The sequence below is a fragment of the Mobula birostris genome, chromosome 4 (assembly GCF_030028105.1).
Source record: "Mobula birostris isolate sMobBir1 chromosome 4, sMobBir1.hap1, whole genome shotgun sequence".
Classification (NCBI taxonomy): domain Eukaryota; kingdom Metazoa; phylum Chordata; class Chondrichthyes; order Myliobatiformes; family Myliobatidae; genus Mobula; species Mobula birostris.
Window position 1 is genome coordinate 201,265,963 of NC_092373.1, and position 20,975 is coordinate 201,286,937.

General features: G+C 44.4%; 1 protein-coding gene across 1 annotated transcript in view; it reads right to left on the reverse strand.

Moving 5' to 3' along the window:
- Window positions 1-977: 977 nt before the first annotated feature.
- Window positions 978-20,975, reverse strand: part of LOC140196872 (semaphorin-4F-like) — a 164,883-nt gene continuing 144,885 nt past the window's right edge. Inside the window, exons 11-14 of the mRNA XM_072256766.1 lie at window positions 16,892-17,001; window positions 13,267-13,430; window positions 8,517-8,575; window positions 978-4,862 (exon numbers count right to left, since the gene is read on the reverse strand). Of these exons, the coding sequence (XP_072112867.1) occupies window positions 4,240-4,862; window positions 8,517-8,575; window positions 13,267-13,430; window positions 16,892-17,001 (956 nt within the window). The 3' untranslated portion in view covers window positions 978-4,239. The remainder of the gene's footprint in view (window positions 4,863-8,516; window positions 8,576-13,266; window positions 13,431-16,891; window positions 17,002-20,975) is intronic.

Below are 20,975 nucleotides of genomic sequence, written 5' to 3' on the forward strand. Positions count from 1 at the left end.
CCCAATCCCAGTTTCACTCTGCCCCCTCCCCCAGCTGCCTATCACCTCTCTCATGGTTCCGCCTCCTTCTACTACCCATTGTGTTTTCCCCTATTCCTTCTTCACCTTTCCTGCCTATCACCTCCCCCACCCCTTTATCTTTCCCCTTACTGGTTTTTCACCTAGAACCTACCAGCCTTCTCCTTCCCACCCTCCCCCGACCTTCTTTATAGGGCCTCTGCCCCTTCCCTCTTCAGTCCTGACGAAGGGTTCCGGCCCGAAACGTCGACTCTTCCACGGATGCTGCCCGACCTGCTGAGTTCCTCCGGCGTGTTGTGAGGGTTTCCTCCGGGTGCTTCAGTTTCTTCCCACATTGCAAAGATCTTATGGGTGAGGGTTCGTGAGTTTTTGGACATGCTACGTTGAAGTCACTCTGGGGTAGCCATCAGTATATCTGCGGACTGAGGTGGTCATTGACGCAAAACGACACATTTCACTGTATGTTTCGATGTACAGGTGGCAAATAAATAAAGCTTATCGTTATCTTTACTGAGTGTGAGGAGGATGTTGTCCACGGCTGGGATTTCTACACTGTTCAAGGTTACAGTTTACAAGACATTTAGGACTGAGGTGAGGAGAAATTTCTTCACTCGGGGATTGTGGGAGGCGAACTGTGGAGTTCATTATCACACAGGGCTACTGAATAAATCACTGAATGCATTTAAAGAACAGAATACACTTCCAGATGCAAGCAACATCAAGGAATATAGAGAAAGGACAGAAATATGATACACATCATATTAAATGGCATAGTAGACTCAAGTGGCTGAATGAAGCACATTTGTTTTCAGTATGAGCAGCTAATGGAAGAATCAGTAACGAGTGACCATTAATGATAAAGTTGAAAGCAAAAATAAATTACAGATAGACTGCTTAATGAAACACTTTGCTTAACTGAAGTGGCTGAATAGAATTTAAACATTTTTAAAAATACCACAAAATAGTAATTTATTTAGAAAAAAATTGAATAATACAGCAGTGAAGACTGAGAATCTCTCAGTCAGCTAATATTAACATTTACCATTTCCATTCTCTCTGCCAGAATTATGCAGGTGAAGTTCAAACTCAACAGTCATAGTTTTGCTCTGGCAGCATACAGCAATGAGTTAGACATTTCAAAAAATCTTAAGGAAATATAAAACCACATTATAATTGGGCATAAATTCACATAAAAAGATTGTTGCTAACTGCAACAGTCAGAAAATCTAAAATAATCTTTCAAGAATGAAGTTTATCAACATTGAACCCCGCCTCAAATCCTAAATCTCTCCCCTTTCTATAGGGCATCAAACTGCAGTGAGCTTCATTTCGAACCAGAGGTCCTTCAGTGTCCGTTCACCAAACCAGAGACCATGTACAGTGACAAGTGATATGAGACTAGTTAGTGACCGAATAACTAACTGAGTGTAAGCTGATCGTAACACCCTCTACACACCCATACTGGCTTGTGCTATTGATAAACAATTGTAAACAGAAGTCACTGTGATATTTTCTCCTCATTATCTGAGGGCCATCGATAAAAATCTCTATCATCCACACTGCTGTCCCTGCAGTGCCCCTGGTACTCCGCCTGGGCCAGTACCAACCAGACGCCGTTCGATCCTTGCATCCATTAAGCAAAGCCCTCCCCAATTTGCCCTTCCCCCACATCCTACCCCATTCTTTTAAAAAAAACCTCCAGCCCAATTTTTAAAAATCTAATAAATCTGCATTATTTTTAAAAATTTTTTGCCATGTTATTAAAATCAATACCATAGAATACTGGAAAGGCTCAGGCTTTTCACTGAATACTGATAAAGGCGAGGAGCAGACTCTAGTTCCAGGCCAAATAAACACATGGAGTGATGGCTATTTTATATCAGCACTATCCTAGGATGCCTTGGTCAACTAGGATTTCAATAATGCTCCTCTTAGACTTTGTAGAGAATATCTAGCAACAGAACTCTACGTTCTGCCAATCCAATGTGCATGTTAAACTCTGCGAGACAAAGGCAGAATTGTAACTTTAATAAGTGGAGTTCATACATTATATACAATCATCCTGTTCTCCGAGGATTGTCACCTTGTTATGGGGGACAGGCTTGCGAATCCTGAAGTCCTGAGAGTGATGCCATCTGGAGTTCAGCTGTCTGGCACTTAGCTTCTGGTAGGGTCACCCATGGAGGCAAGGTCAGGGGGGAGTTTCCAGACAAAGGTAGATGTAACCAGGACCTGAACACGGAGTTGGCGGAGGATGATGACACTTCACAATGGCAGTGAAGGATCTCCAGACATCTCGCACTCCATGCCACAGGGCCCTGACTTCGATCTGTAGTGGCTGCCCATACATCAGCTTCCCCATGTTAACCCAGTTTACACACATGCACCCTCCATTAAGAGGACCTACCCTAATATCTCGGAATATGTGGGCCTCTACAGTCACCTGAGGACCCAGCTGTAGACAATCGTTTAGGAGAGCATCATACTCAACTCAAGTGATCTCACTACCACTACCTTTCAGGAGAACTCTATGCATGAGGATGATGGGTGGTGTATAAAGTGAAAAGGTATTTTGTTAGTGACCAAACTTTGAAATCATGCCTAAACACTGATGGTTATAGGTCAGATATTGGTGGGGGAAATTTGAAGTGATGATAAGAAAAACAATATAAATTTACTTGTTGGATTAAAGCATGGATCTTCACCCAAACAGCAGGGTTAGAGTCTATGATCTAAATAATCCTAAAAACAGTAGTTAGGTCCTCTCAAATCCAGTGGTTTTCTCGGTTAAACTGTAACAATCAATAAGGAGTGAACACACCAATCATATTCTAACCCCACAATCACACCTGTGGTCCAAAACCATTTGAACAGCATCAGTTAATTGACCCTTACAAGGTGAACTTTGAGAGTAGAGAGAGCAAATCTTAAAACTTCACACATCAATTACAGAGCAGTCTCTAAATATCAAAACTAAACTGAGAGTAACTCAACAAAACTCCCATTTGCAGCACATTTTTACAGTGGTTTCAGGAGTCCACACTTCTGGTTATATAAAGAAATCCACCACATTGGAACCATTTGGAAGAGATATTGGAGGCACCAGCAATTCCTTTCTGCTGCACTCTAGAACACCAGACAAGAAATGGATGCAGATTTCAGCTATTCTTTACAATTCCCTGTAAAGAATCCGGGGGGGGGGGGGGGGGGAGAGTGATTGCAAGTAGTCGCAGAGTATAAACATTGACTCTGTGAAGAGGGTTGTGGACCATTTGCAGGAGTCCTACTTTGAGAGCTGGCCAAGCACAACTTGCATTGAATATCCTAGCAATCATTTCACTGCTCAAGTATAGCAACTTTTATGTATTTGAAACAGGTGAGAGGTTCCCAGCAATCTAGTGTCTTAAGATTGCTGACGTTTACGATATCAAGAAGGCATCCAGTCCTATTCGGCGTGGACCCTCCCACGTGGGGTCACTCACTGTAACCTGAGCGAGCAGAACAATACATTGCTGAGAAAAACCGTTTGGTACCTTGCGCTTGCTGCTCTGAAAGGATTATCTCACTGTTCCTCTCTTTCATCACTGTTCTTTGTACAGCAGAAGACATTAGAGGCCAGTTCTGATTCTTCACTTATCTAGAAGCACCCTCTGTGGCAGTGGTCACTGGAGCAGAAATTCTCAGTGCTGATGTTTACCCTTCCTGGTCAGGGGCTGAGTCCTCAGTGGTATCCCAGACCGATGCCAGTGAATTCAACACAGCATAGCAGACAACCCAGAGCTCCATGGTCCAAGTACCTCAAGTTACATACCTAATGTCTTTCCAAACACATATGCATTTTGCAGAATGTGAATGTTTATTCACCAAATCAAATGATTTCAATTCCTTAGTTATCTTGATGTAAATAAAACTGGAAAAACTTGGGTTGTCTATAGAAAATCGAAGGTCACAAGGTAACCACACAACGTCTCAAACAGTGCAACTGTAAACAAGGAGGTGTTGCAAACCCCAGCCACTCTACCCAAGGAGGCAGGGAAGCGGATGTGACAATGTTGCTGAGTGGGGGTTGGGCTGGGACAGCAGTCATGTTCTTTCTTGGAAGGAAGACTAGTGGACAGTGTTAAAAGCAACACCACAAATGCAATAAGGAAGATTGCGGCAAAGCAAATGCCTGGCTACCCTTTCAGGACACATTTTTCAAGGGCTCGAGTCTGACCTTGATTAAATTGAGGTTTCATCCTGGCATGATATGATTGAAATGGTCTGGTTCCTTGGAGAACCCAAGTTCATTCCATTCACCTCCTTCTCCACGTTTTCATAAACCACCTCTTTCTCACTGGTTCCATTTCCACCCGATCCACTCCGCTGGGTAATGGTTAAAGGCCGGACTTCATCAGTAGAGTCCAAGCTGTGGACCGTGGCACCCTGCGGTGCGTTCGTGCAGTCTCTGTTGCAGCCACCCTTAGAAGCTAACATTTTTATACACCATGAGTGGCCATACTTGTAGACAAGGACACCAATAAAAATGCCAAGAACAAGGAAGACAAACATCAGGAAATAATTAACAGAATCCTTAACCTTGCTGGGACTATCTGAAGGCTTGGTCTCCAAACTGTAGTGAGCTTCAGGAATGTGTATGTGTTCCTCAACACATGAGCATTTGTATTCACCCAGAGTGCTCTGTGAGACCATGATATGAATCCCTCCAATGTTGTCATTATTCTCCAAGGTTCCGTTTGATGTTGTCCATTCACAGGTTGACCAGGCAGAACTAGGAGTGCACTGAAGAAACACGGTAGTTCCCTCCACCACTGATACTACCTTTGTCAAGGGGACAGGAGATTCTGGAGAGAAAAGCACAAGCCAAAAGGTTATGTGTAGGATCTCCTCAGTAACTTTCAACTCCCTGGCCCTAACCGGCCTCATCTTAACCATGGATGTTCAGTCCCCCATCAAGAAGGCCTCAAAGCTCCCCACTTCTTCCCTGACAAAAGAAACAACCAATCCCCTCCACCACCACCCTTCTCCATCTGGCAAAACTGCTCCTCACTCTGAACAATTTTTCCTTTGTTTCCACCTACTTTCTCCAATCTCGAGGGGTAGCCACGGACACTCGCAGGGCACCAGCTATGCCTGCCATTTTCGTGGGCTATTAGAGTAGTCCATGTTCAAAGGCTTCCCTGGTTATACACCTCAACTCTTCCTCCGCTACACTGGCGACCGCATTGCTGCTGCTTCTTGCACTCACACTGAGCTGGTCAATTTGATCAACTTCCACCCTTGCCCTCAAATTCACTTAGTCTACCTCTGGCACCTCCTTCCCCTTTCTCAATCTCTCTGCCTCCATCTCTGGAGACAAACTGTCAATTGCCATCTTTTATAACCCTGCTGATTTCCACGGTTATCTGGACTATACCTCTTCCAACTCTATCTCCTGTAAAAATGCTACTCCCTTTTCTCAGTTTCTTCCCCTCCACAGCATCTCTTCCCAGGATATGGCTTTCAGCTCCAGGACATCAGAGAAGCTCTCCTCATTTAAAGAATGGTGTTTCCCTCCCTCAACTATGATGCTGTTCTCACCCGTATCTCCTCCATTTCCCGTACATCCACACTTACTCTACCTTCCTGCTGCCTTAATCAGGATAGTTCCTCTTGTCCTTACCTACCACCCCATCAGCCTCCGCACCCAACACATGTTCCTCTGTAAATTCTACCATCTCCAAAGGGATCCTACCACTAGATATATCTTTACCTCCCCCTTCTGCTTTCTGCAGGGATGGCTCCCTCTGCAATTCCCTTGTCCATTAATCCCTCCCACTGATCTCCCTCCCAGCACCTATGCCCACAAGCAACCTAAGTGCTACACCTGCCCCTACATCTCCTCCCTCACCCCCATTCAGGGCCACAGACAGTCCTTCCAGGCGAGGCAGCACTTCACATGTGAATCTGCTGGGGTCGCCTATCATGTCCGCTGCTCCTGATGTGGCCTCCTCTACATTGGTGAGACCCGTCATAAATTGGGGAACCGCTTCGCCGAGCACCTCTGCACCATCCACCACACGTGGGGCTCCCCGATGGCCAAACGTTTCAATTCTGATTCCCATTCCTCTTCCGATGTGTCTGTCCATGGTCCCCTCTTGTGCCAAGATGAGGCCACCCTCAGGAGGGGCAACACCTCATATTCTGCTGGGTACCCTCCAACCTGATGGCATGAATATTGATTTCTTCTTCCTGTAAATAAATATCCCCCCTTCCACCACCACCTTCATTTCCTACTCTGACCCTTCACTTCTTCTCCCCTGGGAGCCCTCCTCCTTCCATTTTTCCAATGGTCCACTCTCCTCTCCTATTAGATTCCTTCTTCTCCAGTCCTTGACCTTTCATGCCCACCTGGCTTCAACTATAACCTTCCAGCTAGCCTGTTTCCACGCCCCCACTTTTTTTTCCTGGCACCTTACCCCTTCCTTCTCAGTCCTGAAGGAGGGCCCCGGCCCAAAACGTCGACTGTTTATTCATCTGCATAGATGCTGCCTGACCTGCTGAGTTCCTCCAGCAGTTTGTGTGTGTTTCTCTGGATTTCCAGCATCTGCTGATTTTCTCATGCTTATGTATAGGATTAAGCTTCAGACATACACTCAGTGGCCACTTTATTAGGTACACCTGCTCATTAATATAAATATCTAATCAGCCAATCATGTGGCAGCAACTCAATGCATAAAAGCATGCAGACATGGTCAAGGGGTTCAGTTGTTGCTCAGACCAAACATCAGGATGGGGAAGAAATGTGACCCAAGTGTCTTTCACTATGAAGTGATTGCTGGGTTCCAGATAGGGTGGTTTGAGTATCTCAGAAACTGCTGATCTCTTGGGATTGACGCACACAACAGTCTCTAGAGTTTACAGGGAATGGTGCGAGAAACAAAAATCATTCAGTGAGCAGCAGTTCTGTGGGTGAAAATGCCTTGTAAATGAAAGAGGTCAGAGGAGAATACCAGACTGGGTCAAGCTGACAGGAAGGTGACAGTAACTCAAATAACCATGTGTTACAACAGTGGTGTGCAGAAGAGCACCTCTGAACGCACAACACATCGAACCTTGAAGTGGACGGCCTACAGCAGCAGAAGATCACAGCGGGTTCCACTCCTGTACATAATAGAGTGGCCATTGAGTGTACATGGAGCATGGTCCAAAAGCACTTTTCAGGCAATGTAATACATACACAAAAAGTTTTCTCAAAGATGTTTTTACAACCAAATAATCTGTTTTGGCAACGTTGGTTAAGAAATAATCACTGACAGGACACTGAGCCAGTTTTCTCTGAGAAAACCGAAAAGAGATTATTACTTTCAAAACACGATTGCCAATAGCATCAGTCATTCAAAGAACAAAGAGCAGAAGCACAGGAAGATAGTGAGTGCAGAAAACTAATCAACAGCAGTGGCGAGAGTGGTGGTGGTTTTACACAATAATGGGATTTTTTTTAAATCAATAATAAAAAAAATCATAAATGATTCAATATAATAAACATGAGAGATTCTGCAGATGCTGGAAATCCAGAGCAACACACACAAAATGCTGGAGGAACTCAGCAGGTCAGGCAGCATCGATGGAAGTGAATAAACAGTCGAAGAGGGTCTGGAGGAGATTGATGAGAATTATTCTGGCAATGACAGGGTTAACATATGAGGAGTATTTGACGGCTCTGGGCCTGTACTCACTGGAGTTTAGAAGAGTGCTCATTGAAAGGTCTTGCGTAGTGAAAGGGCCTAGACTAAGTGGATATGGAAATGATGTTTCCAAAAGTGTGAGAGTCTAAGACCAGAGAGCACAGCCTCAGAATACAGGGCATCCCTTTAGAACAGGGATCAGGAGGAATTTCTTTAGCCAGAGGATGGTGAATCTGTGGAATTCACTGCCATAGACAGCTGTGGAGGCCAAGTCATTGGGTATATTTAAAGCAGAGGTTGATAGGCAGTTGATTAATAAGGTTATGGGGAGAAGGCAGGAGAATGGGGTTAAAAGGAATAATAAATCACCATGATGGAATGTCAGAACAGACTCGATGGGCCAGATGGCCTAATTATGCTCCTATGTCTTATGGTCTTATGGGTTGGTAGGTCAATTGGTCATATCAGTGCAACTGTGTGGTGCAGATTTGAAGAGACTGGTGTTGCATCTCTAAAATAAAATTTTAAAATTGTCACTGGAGCATGGTGACCTGAGCCCACCACTGGGGTCCTGGTGCGGGAGTGCGGAACGGCAGGGAGGGCCTTCACACCAAGCCCCTGGAGCAACAGCATTGTGAATAAAACCTCTGTGCAGACGTCACAAGAACACCCGATCCCAGGAGTGCAGGAGGTGAGCCATCAGTACACAGGACAATGATTAGCATCTGCGGAACTGCAGAAAGTTACCACTGCCATTAGAACACCACCTTCAGAATTGAGAAGTGAGAGATTAAAGATCTACAAGCAGAGAGCGCATCTTATCAAACATACCTTTTCCGTTCTGGCATAAAGTTTTCGCTTGCTGGTAGACATCCTCCACATTTTGAGATCTGCTGAGATTAATTCATTTTTTAGTGGGATGAAAAAGCATCACAAGTAGCATTTCATAGTAACAAATCGATATTAAAAATCTAATTCACCAGAATTTGGTCATCAAAATGGTGCACAACACGAACAAGACGCCAAGACTGGGCTTCTACCACTGAGACAGTACAACATGTTTGCGTTGGTCCATTTTATGAAAATGTGGATGCAAAATTACAGTAGATATATAGGGAACTTGCTGAGGCTTTAAGCAGCATTGATCAGACCACCTGGAGTGTTATGAGCAGTGTTGGGCTCCTATCTCAGGAAAGATGTGCTGACATTGGAGAGGGTCCAGAGGAGAATAATCCCGGGAAGGAAAGGGTTAACATGTGCAGAACATATAATGAACCTAGGCCTGTATTCGCTGGAGTTTAGAAGATTGGGGGGGGGGGGGGGGGGGAAGGTGCGGAATCTCATTGAAACCTATTGAATATTGAAAGACCTCAACAGCATTGATGTGGAGAGGCTGATTCCTGTAGTGGGGAAGTCTAGGATCAGAGGGCACAGCCTCAGAATAGAAGGATGTCCCTTTAGAATAGAGATGAGGAGGAATTTCTACAGATTCCTCCAGAGGGTGCAGAATCTGTGGCTTTCATTTCTACAGATGGCTGTGAACGCCAAGTCATTGAGTATATTTAAAGCGGAAGTTGATAGCTTCTTGACTAGTAAGGGTGCCAAATGTTACGAGGATAAAGCAGGAGAATGGGATGGAGAAGGATAATAAATTAGCCATGATGGAATGGTGGAGCAGACTTGTCCTAATGTCCTAATTCTAATCCTATATTTTATGGTATTATGGTCCAAATGCACACTCAAGACATTTAGCGGTTTCTAGAGAGATCATTTGAAGGAAAATCCCAATGATTTAAGGAATCAATTCACTCCTGAATAGTCTAAGATTCTGCCTATTTTTCCGGGATCCTAAAACAAGTAGTTTCTGAGAAACTCTGTCACATAATACGGTTTGTATACTGCTCTATGACTGAATTTCAAATAAAAATCGAGGGCCGTACATGGATCTTAAAGTCCATTGTAAAGTCTAACCCAGAACTGTGCATAGTTCTCATCTCACCACACGATATTAAGGATGTAATTGACCTAGAGGAGGCGCAGAGAAGTTATACTTTATACTTTATTGTCGCCAAACAATTGGTACTAGAACATACAATCATCACAGTGATAATTGATACTGCGCTTCGCACTCCCTGGATTACAAATATTAAATATTAAAAATAGTAAAAAGTAATAAATATTAAAAATTTAAATTATAAATCATAAATAGAAAATAGAAAAATGGAAAGTAAGGTAGTGCAAAAAAATCGAGAGTCAGGTCCGGATATTTGGAGGGTATGGCCCAGATCCAGGTCAGGATCTGTTCAGCAGTCTTATCACAGTTGGAAAGAAGCTGTTCCCAAATCTGGCCGTACGAGTCTTCAAGCTCCTGAGCCTTCTCCCGGAGGGAAGAGGGATGAAAAGTGTGTTGGCTGGGTGGGTCGTGTCCTTGATTATCCTGGCAGCACTGCTCCGACAGCGTGCGGTGTAAAGTGAGTCCACGGATAGAAGATTGGTTTGTGTGATGTGCTTTGCTGTGTTCACGATCTTCTGCAGCTTCTTCCAGTCTTGGACAGGACAACTTCCATACCAGGTTATGATGCACCCCAGAAGAATGCTTTCTATGGTGCAACTATAAAAATTAGTTTCACGAGGGCATTGACTGGACTGGAAAGCTTGAGTTACAAGGAGAGACTGGATAGGGCAGGACTGTTTTCACAGAAGCAGAGGAGGCCGAGGGGTGACAGGAACATGCTTATGGAATTACAAGGAGCATAAAAAGGGTAAATGATAAAAGTTCTTTTGACTATTAGGTAGCAGAGTCTATATCTAGAGGCGTATGGATAAATTGAGAGGGAAAAGATTTAAATGGGCTTTGAGAAGGTATATGGAACAAGTTGACAGAGGAGCTGGTAGAAGCAGGTGTAATTACAATATTAAAGTGTGATATGTAACATTTGCTTATTGTTTATTTATTATTACAATAATTATTTCTTTTCTCTTTCTTTTTGTATTTGCAGTTTTGTTTGCACATTCATCATTATCCACCCCCTTAGGTGCAGTCTTTCATTGATTCTGTTGTATGTCTTGTATTTACCGTGATTGCGCACAAGAAAATGATTCACAGGGCTGTATTTGGTGACATATATGTACTTTGATAAAAAAAATTACTTTGAATATTGAGAAGTCGGGATAAAATGGTTGTGAAGGGGATGTTTCCTATAGTAAGAGAGTCTAACGCCAGAGGGCACAGCCATAGAATAGAGGGACATCCATTTAGAACAGAGATGAGGAAATATTTACTTAGCTAGAGGGTGGTGGACTTTGAAGATACTTGGCTAGATAGATGGATAGGAAAGGTTTAGAGGGATTTATATCAATTGCAGGCAGATGAGAATAACTCAGATGGCCATCTTGATCAGCATCGATTTTTTTTTTGGCCGAAGAACCTGTTTTCTTGCTGTATAATGCTGTGAATTCATGTTTCCTTCAGTCTCATTCACCCAGAGCCTGCTTGTAATCTGGGACACACTGAGTGTACGAATACAAGAACCCTCGATGTTTAAATAGTATCAAACACCCAAAATGACAAGATGCAGAAGGTTAGGGACAAAGTGATGATAAACGTGTTGGGTGCCACAGTAGAGTACTGGTTAGCAGGACACTGTTACAGCTTGGAGCTCAATTCCAGCACCGTTCTATAGTGGCAACACATGCAAGATGCGGGAGGAACTCAGCAGGCCAGGCAGCATCTGTGGAAAAAAGTACAGTCGACGTTTTGAGCCAAAACCCTTCAGCAGGACTGGAGAAAAAAGAGCTGAGGAGTAGGTTTGAAAGGTGAGGGGAGGGGAGAGAGAAATGCCAGATGATAGGTGAAACTTGGAGGGGGAGGGATGAAGCAAAGAGTTGATTGGTGAAATAGACAGAAGGCCATGGAAGAAAGAAAAAAAGGTGGGGGGGGGGGAGCACCAGAGGGAGGTGATGGGCGGGCAAGGAGACAACATGAGAGAGCGACAAGGGGATGGTAAATGGTGAAGGTGGGAAAGCATTACTGGAAGTTTGAGAAATTAATTTTCATGTCATCAGGTTGGAGGCTACTCAAATGGAATACCAGGTGTTGTTCCTCCAACCTAAGTGTGGCCTTATCACAACAGCGGAGGAGGCTGTGGATGGACATATTGGAATGGGAATGGGAAGTGGAATTAAAATGGGTGGTACTGGGAGATGCCACTTGTTCTGGCAAAGGGAGCGTAGATGGACTTCCAATCTACATTGGGTCTCACCGATATACAAGAGGCCACACCGGGAGACCGAACATAGTATATGACCCCAACAGACTCACAGGTGAAGTATTGCCTCACCTGGAAGGACTGTTTGGGGCCCTGAATGGTAGTGAGGGAGGTGGTGTAGGGGCAGGTGTAGCATTCGCTCCACTTGCAAGGATAAGTGGCAGAAGGAGTTGCAAGAATAAGTGCTAGGAGGGACTACACCCGCCTCTACACCTCCTCCCTCACTACCACTGCATCTGCAGATCTTCTCTTGTTTACTGTTCTATGAGGAGTCTGTACATCCACCCCGTGGAATGTGTGGGTTTTTGCCAGGTGCTCTGGTTTCCATATGATCATAAGACATAGCAGCAGAATTAAGCCAATCAACCCATTAGGTCTGCTCCACCATTCCATCATGGCTGATCTTGGATCCCACTCCCACGGTCCAAAGACATACCAGGTAGGTTAACTGATCATTGTAAGTTGTCCTGTGTTTAGGTTAGGGTTAATCGGGTTTGTCGGGGGTTGCTGGGTGCTGTGACTCAAAGGACCAGCAGGGTCTATTCCACGCTGTGTCGCCAAATAAACTAAATAAGCTTGAAAGAGCACAGAGAAAATTTACAAGGATGTTGCCGGGCCAGGAGAACCTATGTTATAGGGAAAGATTGAATAGATTAGGACTTTATTCTCTGGAACGTAGAGGACTGAAAGGGGATTTGATAGTGGTATACAAAATTATGAGGGGTGTAGATACGGTAAATGCAAGCAGGCTTTTTCCACTGAGGCTGGGTGAGGCTAAAACTAAAGGTCATGCATTAAGGGTGAAACATTTAAGGTGAACATGAGGGAAAACTTCTTCACTCAGAGGGTGGTGAGAGTGTGAAACAAGCTTCCAGCACAAGTAACCCATGCAAGCTCGATTTCAACGTTTAAGAGGAGTTTGGATGGATACACAATGGGAGGGTTATGGAGGGATATGGTCCATGGGACTAGACTGTTTAAATGGTTCTGCATGGACTAGCTGAGCCAAAGGGCCTGTTTCTGTGTTGTACTTCTCTCTGACTCTAAATGGGATATATATATAAATATGTACTTGGTTATCAAAATGATCCCAGTGGAGCGTAGGGCTGGTTTCTGTCCCCTATGACTCTTGATTTTTACACGCACATCTCTTTGCAATGAAGTATTTACAAAGAGCCTGTCCTCTTTCTATTCACCAAATTATGTATCCACAATTTTGTCAGATGGTCCTCAGCGAGCGAACCCTCAATTTTATATTTGGTATTAAAGCATTTCCCTGTTGAAATTCACTTTATGGTTTTAAGACCACACACCTCTGGATGTTTGTGCTTTCAATGTGAACACATTCCCATTTCTGCGCATCCCAGGTACACGATGGATCCCTTGCCAGGAGACAGGCATTACAGTGGGAATATCGGCTGCAGTTCACTGCTGGAAGTTGAACCAGCCTATTAGATGATCCAATGTAGAGAAACCCCTGAAAAATATTAATCAGTACATAACTCACATATAACCAACAAATAATTCATGTACAAATTCTTCTTCATTAAACAATTTTCAAACTAAACTCTTCTGTCATTGATACAAGATCATCAGGTCCCACCCCACCAGATTCAGGGACAGCTATTACCCCTTAACCATCAGGCTCCTGAACCAGAATGGTTACCTTCACCTACCTCAAAACTGAACTGAATCCACAACCTATGGATTCACTTTTAAGGACTGTACAACTCATGTTCTAAGTATTTATGAGGTACTTATTCATTATTTTTATCTATTTTTTTTCTTTTATGTTTTTGCACAATTTGTTAACTTTTGCACATTGGCTGTTTGTACATCTTTGTTCTGTGCAGGTTTTCATTGGTTCTATCGCGTTTCTTTGTATTTACTGTGAATGCCCACAGGATAAAGAAACTCAGGGTAGTAAATGGTGACATAGCATGTACTTTGATAATAAATTTACTTTTAAGTTCAAAAAAGTGGTGGAGACGGCCCAGTCCACCACGGGTGAAGCCCTTCCCACCACTGAGTACAGCTACACTATTGAACGTTGTCACAGGAAAGCAGCATCCATCATTGGGGACTCCCACCATCCAGGACATGCTGTCTTCTCACTGCTGCCACCAAGAAGGTGGTACAGGAGCCTCAGGACTCACACCACCAGGTAGAGGAACTGTTATTACCCCTCAACCATCAAGCTCTTGAAACCAAAGTTCAAAGTAAATTTTATTATCAAAGTACATAGATGTCACAATATTACAACCCTGAAATTCATTTCCTTGCAGGCATACTCAATAAATCCATAGAATAATAACCACAACAGTATCAATGAAAGACCACACTAACTTGGGTGTTTAACCAGTGGGCAAAAGTAACCATCTGTGCAAATACAAAAAGAACGAAATAAAAATAATAAGTAAGAAAGAAATATCAAGAACATGGGATAAGAGTCCATTGGTTGTGGGAACATTTCAATGATGGGGCTAGTGAAGTTGGTTCAGGAGCCTGATGGTTGAGGGGTAATAACTGTCCCTGAACCTGATGGTGTGGGACCTGAGGCAGCAGTGAGGAGAGAGCGTGTCCTGGGTGGTACGGGTGCCTGATAATGGATGATGCTTTCCTGCGACCGTGTTTCGGGTAGATGTTCTGGATGGTGGGGACGGCTTTACCTGTGATGGACTTGGCCATATCCACTACATTTTGCAAGTCTTTCCATTCAAGGGCATTGGTGATATAGCCAGTCAATATACTCTCCACCACACATCTACAGAAGTTCATCAAAGTTTTAAATGTCATGCCGAATCTTCACTAACTCCACGGAAGCAGAGATGCGGCTGTGCTTTCTTTGTAATTGAACTTGGGTGCTGGGCCCAGGACAGGTCCACCAGAATAATAACGATTGAGGAATTTAAAGTTGCTGGTCCCCTCCACCTCTGATCCTCCAGTGAGGACTGGCTCATAGGCCACCAGACTCCCCTCCTGAAGTCAATAATCAGCTCCTTGGTTTTGCTGACATTCGGTAAGAGGTTGTTGTTGTGGAACCGCTCAGCCAGATTTTCAATCTCTTTCCAATATGCTGATTTATCACCACCTTTGATTCAGCCAATGACAGTGGTATTGTCACCAAGCTTGAACATGGCATTGGAGCTGTGCTTAGCCGCACGGTCAGAAGTGTAAAGTGAGTAGAGCAGGGGGCTGAGCACACAGCCTTGTGGTGTACCTGTGCTGATGGAGATTATAAAGGAGAGGAGGAGGAACTTTGAACTGTGGGGTTAGGCGTTTCCAGCAGGACAGATGATTCATACTTCATGTCTCTTAGTGAAACATCATTAATATGCAGAACCATTAGTGTGTTGCATTGAGTCATAACTAAAGCGTGTTAATAAAAAGGAAGCTTTCCATAAAACTGTCCTCAATTAATACAGAAAGGCTTACTTAGACAGAGGGAGGTGAATCTGTGCAATTCATTGCCACAGATGGCTGTGGAGACCAAGTCACTGGATATACTTAAAGCAGAGGTTTGTAGGTTCTTGGTTAGTAAGAGTGTCAAACTTGTTAGGGAGAAGGCAAGCAAATGGGGGATTAGAGGGATAATGAATCAGACATGATGGAATGGACCAAATGGCCGCATTCTGCTCCCACAGTCCTGTGCACAAGTCTTAGGCACATAAATATAGCTAAGGCGTCTAAGACATTTGCACAGTACTATAGTCACTTTATGTATTGCACTGTACTGCTGCTGCAAAAAAAAATTCATGACCTATGCAAGTGATGATAAACCTGACTTAAGATTGCCTATAGCACTGGGAAAACAGAATCAGCACATGGCTCTTTTGCTTGGATTTTCCTTCAGCTGACTGTATTTGCAATGAACAGCGGAACACCGGAATAGCCTGTTGAACATGTTCCACCATTGACATATCCATCCTCTAACTCCTATACAGCACAATAAAACTCTCAAGACATGTGGCCACTTTATTAGGTACACCTGTACACCTGCTCGTTAATGCAAATATCTAATCATCCAATCAGGTGGCAGCAATTCAATCAAGTATGCAGATATGGTCAAGAGGTTCGGACCAACCATCAGAATGGGGAGGAAATGTGATCTAAGTGACTTTGACTATGGAATGATGTTGACGCCAGATGGGGTGGTTTGAGGATCTCGGAAGCTGGTGATCTCCTGGGATTTTCAGACAGCAGGGGTCTCTAGAGCAAGGGTTCCCAAGCTGGGGTTCACAAACCCCTCAGTTAATGGTATAAAAAAGGCTGGGGATCCCTGCTCTAGAATTTACAGAGAATGGTGCGGAAAACAAACAAAAAATCCAGCCGGCGGCAGTTCTGTGGGCGAAAATGCCTTGTTAATGAGAGAGGTCAAGGAAATTGACCACAAAATACTCTGCAGATGCTGGGGTCAAAGCAACACTCACAACACGCTGGAGGAACTCAGCAGGTTGGGCAGCATCCGTGGAAACGATCAGTCAGCATTTCGGGCCGGGACCCTTCGTCAGGACTGAAGAGGGAAGGAGCAGAGGCCCTATAAAGAAGGTGGGGGAGGGTGGGAAGGAGAAGGACCAGACTGGTTCAAGCTGACAGGAAGGTGACAGTAACTTAAATAACCACGCGTTACAAAAGTGATGTGCAGAAGAGCATCTCTGGACGCACAACACATTGAACCTTTAAGCAGATGGGCTAGCTTAGCAGAAAACCACAAACGTACCAATTTATTAGGTACAGGAGAGCTTAATAAACTGACCACTGTGGATACGATTACTGGATCAACATGGCAATGAGTTCAACAGGAATTGGACAGAATGTCCAATGCAGCTTATAGGACAGGAAGTCCGCTGAGATGAATGGCCACCCATAGTTATGAGTGTGTTGGCAGCAATCTAATTTCTGTTCATTCCGTTAAGTTTGATCGTCTGTCGTCCTTACCTGCCGTAATGTAATGCTGAGTACTTTCTCCTCTGGTTCAAAGATGACATAATCCTCCACCACAAGAACTTTGGAGCCGGTATTGATCACTTTATGCAAATGTCCAGTTTCTATGACAAAGTACAAAATAAATCTATGTTGTTTTTTTTTTGAATTTTATTGAGAGATGCAGGGTGGCACTTCCACCCCAAAGAGCCGCACCACCCAGCAACCAAACTATCTAACCCTAGCCTAATCACAGGACAATTTACAATGACCAATTAACCTACTATCTGACTATGAACTGTGGGAGGAAACCAGAGGATCTGGGGGAAAATCCACACGTTCATGGGGAAGGACAAACAAACTCATTACAGACAGCAATGGAACTGAACTCTGAACTCCGACACTCCGACACCCCAACCTGTAATAGCGTTGCACTAACTGCTACACTACCATGGTGACCCCTTGTTTGTTCTCAATTAAACTTAAACAGATGTAGTGTACTAAAACCTCCAATTCATATGGCAGTTAGGAGATAAATCTGACTTTAGCCTTAAAGCTTCCCACTTTAAGGACTCTCAGCATCTCATGTCTGGCTTATTGATATTGATAACACAAATGCTTCATTGGCACTGTGGCATGCTCTGTATAATAGATGGTAAATTAAATGCACTTTAGCATTTTAAATTGCTACGTTCATAAATTCACTACTTTCCCATGGAATAAAACAAAAATTTCTCCCCAAAACTTATGTGAATGACTTACAGGCAATCAATGTCACAGCCCTGCAAGACGATCACAACCTTTTGGAGGCTTGCGTGCCTCAGTGACCTGGAGAGCTATGTTGGCTGGAGTCAGGGCCTTATGCTTTAGCTCTTGGTAGGGTCACCCATGCCAAACAGGTCAAAGGGTAGAGGACAGACTAAGAGTGGCCCACTGGTCCTCCCAGGTTCGGGAGTCAGCTCAGTGCTAGCAACGGACTGGTAAAAAAACTGTTATGGAAATAGCTATGAAGAATCCTTCTACATCTGAGTGTGATGGTATTCCTAAGTCTCCTCCTGGGACTTGCACAACAGACAGTAGTGAAAACCAAGAGGAAGCTACTGACACAGTGAAGGAAGCCACTGACACAGTGAAGGAAGCCCTGAACACTGCCAGAGATGGAGGTCCTTCATTGCTGCTCTAAACGCCAGCGGTGTAACGGGCAGTAAGTTAGTGTCACAGCAGTCTTGTTTCAATGTGAGCAACTGGATGACAGCCAACAACGGAATTTATGTCTACATAAGCAGATCCCTGGGCAAAATGTGAAACTGCATCCTATTTGGCTCAGGTGAATGATAGAAGATTCCACAGCCCTATTTCTAAAGAGTTATAAAAATGAATGGGTGACACTCTGGAGCCAAATTCAGTCCCTCAGAAATTATTGCAGTATTGATTGACGATGCCAGTGCATACTTCCTCATACAGCAATCAATGGCAGATGACAATAAAACAGATGGTACAGTGGACAATAAAGAAGGTCATCAAAAATTGGAGGGTGTTCTTTGTCAGCTGAGTATGTGGGCTGAGGAATGGCAAATGAGTTTAATTCGGATAAATAAATGCAAGGTGTTGCATTTTGGAAAGTCCAGTCCGGGTCGGATTTTCACAGCGAACGACAGGGCTCTGGTGGGGAGGATACAGAACAGAGGAACATCGGAGTACACGGTTCACTGAAAGTGAAGTCACAACTAGACAGAGTGGTGAAGAAAGCATTTGGCACACTAGACTTCATGATTCAGGGCACTGAGTATAAAAGTTGGAAAGTTGTACAGGATGCTGGTTAGATTCACAATCAGAATTATAATCACTGGCATATGTTCTGAAAATTGTTGTTTTGCAGCAGCAATACAATGCAAAACACAAAACAACTATAAATTACAAAAAGACACATATATAAAACATTAAATTAAAAGTGAGCAAAAATAGTTTTCATGGGTTGGTTCAGAAATCTGATGGCAGACGTGAAGAAGCTGTTGCAGAATTGTTGAGCGTACTCCTCCCTGATGGTACCAGTCAGAAGAGGCCATATCCTGGCTGATGGGCGTGTTCAATGGTGGATACTACCTTTTAAGTCCACAATTGCAGAACTGTGCTTTGGTCACCCTGACATAGGAAAGATGTGATTAAACTGGAAAGAGTGAAGAAAAGATTTATAAGGATGCTGAAAGACCTTGAGGGCCTGAGCAATAGGCAGAGGATGGGCAAGCGAGGACCTTATTCTGTAGAGCAGGGCTTCCAAACCTCTTTATGCTATGGTCCAATACCATTAAGGAAGGGGTCCGTGGATCACAGGTTGGGACCCCTGCCTTAGGGGTGATCTTATAGAAGTGTAAAAAATCAACAGGGGCTTAGATAGGGTGAATGCATTCAGTCTTTCTTCCAGAGCAAGAACTAGAGGGCAAAAGTTTACCGTGAGAGGGGAAAGGTTGAGGAGGAACAGTCTGTCAAGAACACAGGCATATCAATAACATTCAGACAGTCGGTCGGTGTTGCTGCATCTCAAATAGCAACAAACTGCGTTCAAATTGTGGAAGGTGTGAAACGAGAGCCGAGACAGCCAGGTGGACATTGTGGGTTAAATGGCCCCTTTTTGTGCCATAACCAATCAACGATACCGTGAATACTCTGCGGCAAAGAGACCCCATAATTGATCTCAACCGGATGTCCAAACAGGAAAGCCACTACTTAATAATCAGCTTCAGAACTGTGGGTAGATTCTTCCACTCTCTGCCCAAAAGAGACGGCATTATAATTGATATTCTTATCAGAAGGCAACCATGAAGTGGGTAACGGTCAGGAGGGGGAAGGACAGGAGTCAGAAGCTACAGAGTACCCCTGTGGCTGTCCCCCTTAACAATAAGTACTCCTGCTTGAGTACTGTTGGTGGGGGGACAGCCTACCTGGGAGAAGCAACAGTGGCACAGGGTCTGGCTCTGTGACTCAGAACGGTAGAAAAAGGAAGAGATGGCAGGGGGACTCTATAGTTAGGGGGTCAGAAGGCAATTCTGTGGACGCAAGAAAGAAACACAGATGGTAGTTTGCCTCCCAGGTGCCAGTGTCCGGGACGTTTCTGATCGCATCCATGATATCCTGAAGTGGGAAGGAGAACAGCCAGAGGTCGTGGTACATATTGGTACCAACGACATAGGTAGGAAAAGGGAGGAAGTCCTGAAAACAGACTACAGGGAGTTAGGAAGGAAGTTGAGAAGCAGGGACACAAAGCTAGTAACCTCGGGATTACTGCCTGTGCCACATGAGTGAGTATAGGAATAGAATGAGATGGAAGATAAATGCATGGCTGAGGGATTGGAACAGGAGGCAGGGATCGTTTCTGGATCATTAGGACCTCTTTTGGGGCAGGCGTGATCTATACAAAAAGGACGGGTTGCACTAGAATCCAAGGGGGACCAATATCCTGGCGGGGAGGTTTGCTAAGGCTATTGCGGAGAGTTTAAACTAGAATTGCTGGGGAGTGGGAACTGAACTGAGGAGACAGAGGAAGAGGCGATTGGCTCACAAATAGAGAAAGCTTGGAGGGACAGGAGACAGTGCCAGAGGGAGGACAGGCAGATGATAGAGAAGGGACGCGCTCAGACCGATGGTTTGAGATGCGTCTATTTTAATGCAAGGAGTATCTTGTGGGCACGTGGCCAAGTGGTTAAGGCATTCGACTAGCGACCTGAAGGTTATGAGTTCGAGCGTGTTGTGCCCTTGAGCAAGGCACTTAACCACACATTGCTCTGCAATGACACTGGTGCCAAGCTGTATCGGCCCTTGCCCTTCCCTTGGACAACATCGATGTCATGGAGAGGGGAGACTTGCAACATGGGCAACTGCCAGTCTTCCATACAACCTTGCCCAGGCCTGGCCCTGGAGAGTGAAGACTTTCCAGGCGCAGATCCATGGTCTCACAAGACTAACGGATACCTTCAAGATCATGAACAAAGCGGATGAGCTTAGAGCGTGGATCAGCACTTGGAGCTATTACAGAGACTTGGATGGCTCAGGGGCAGGAATGGTTATTTCGAGTGCCAGGCTTTAGTTTCAGAAAGGACGGGGA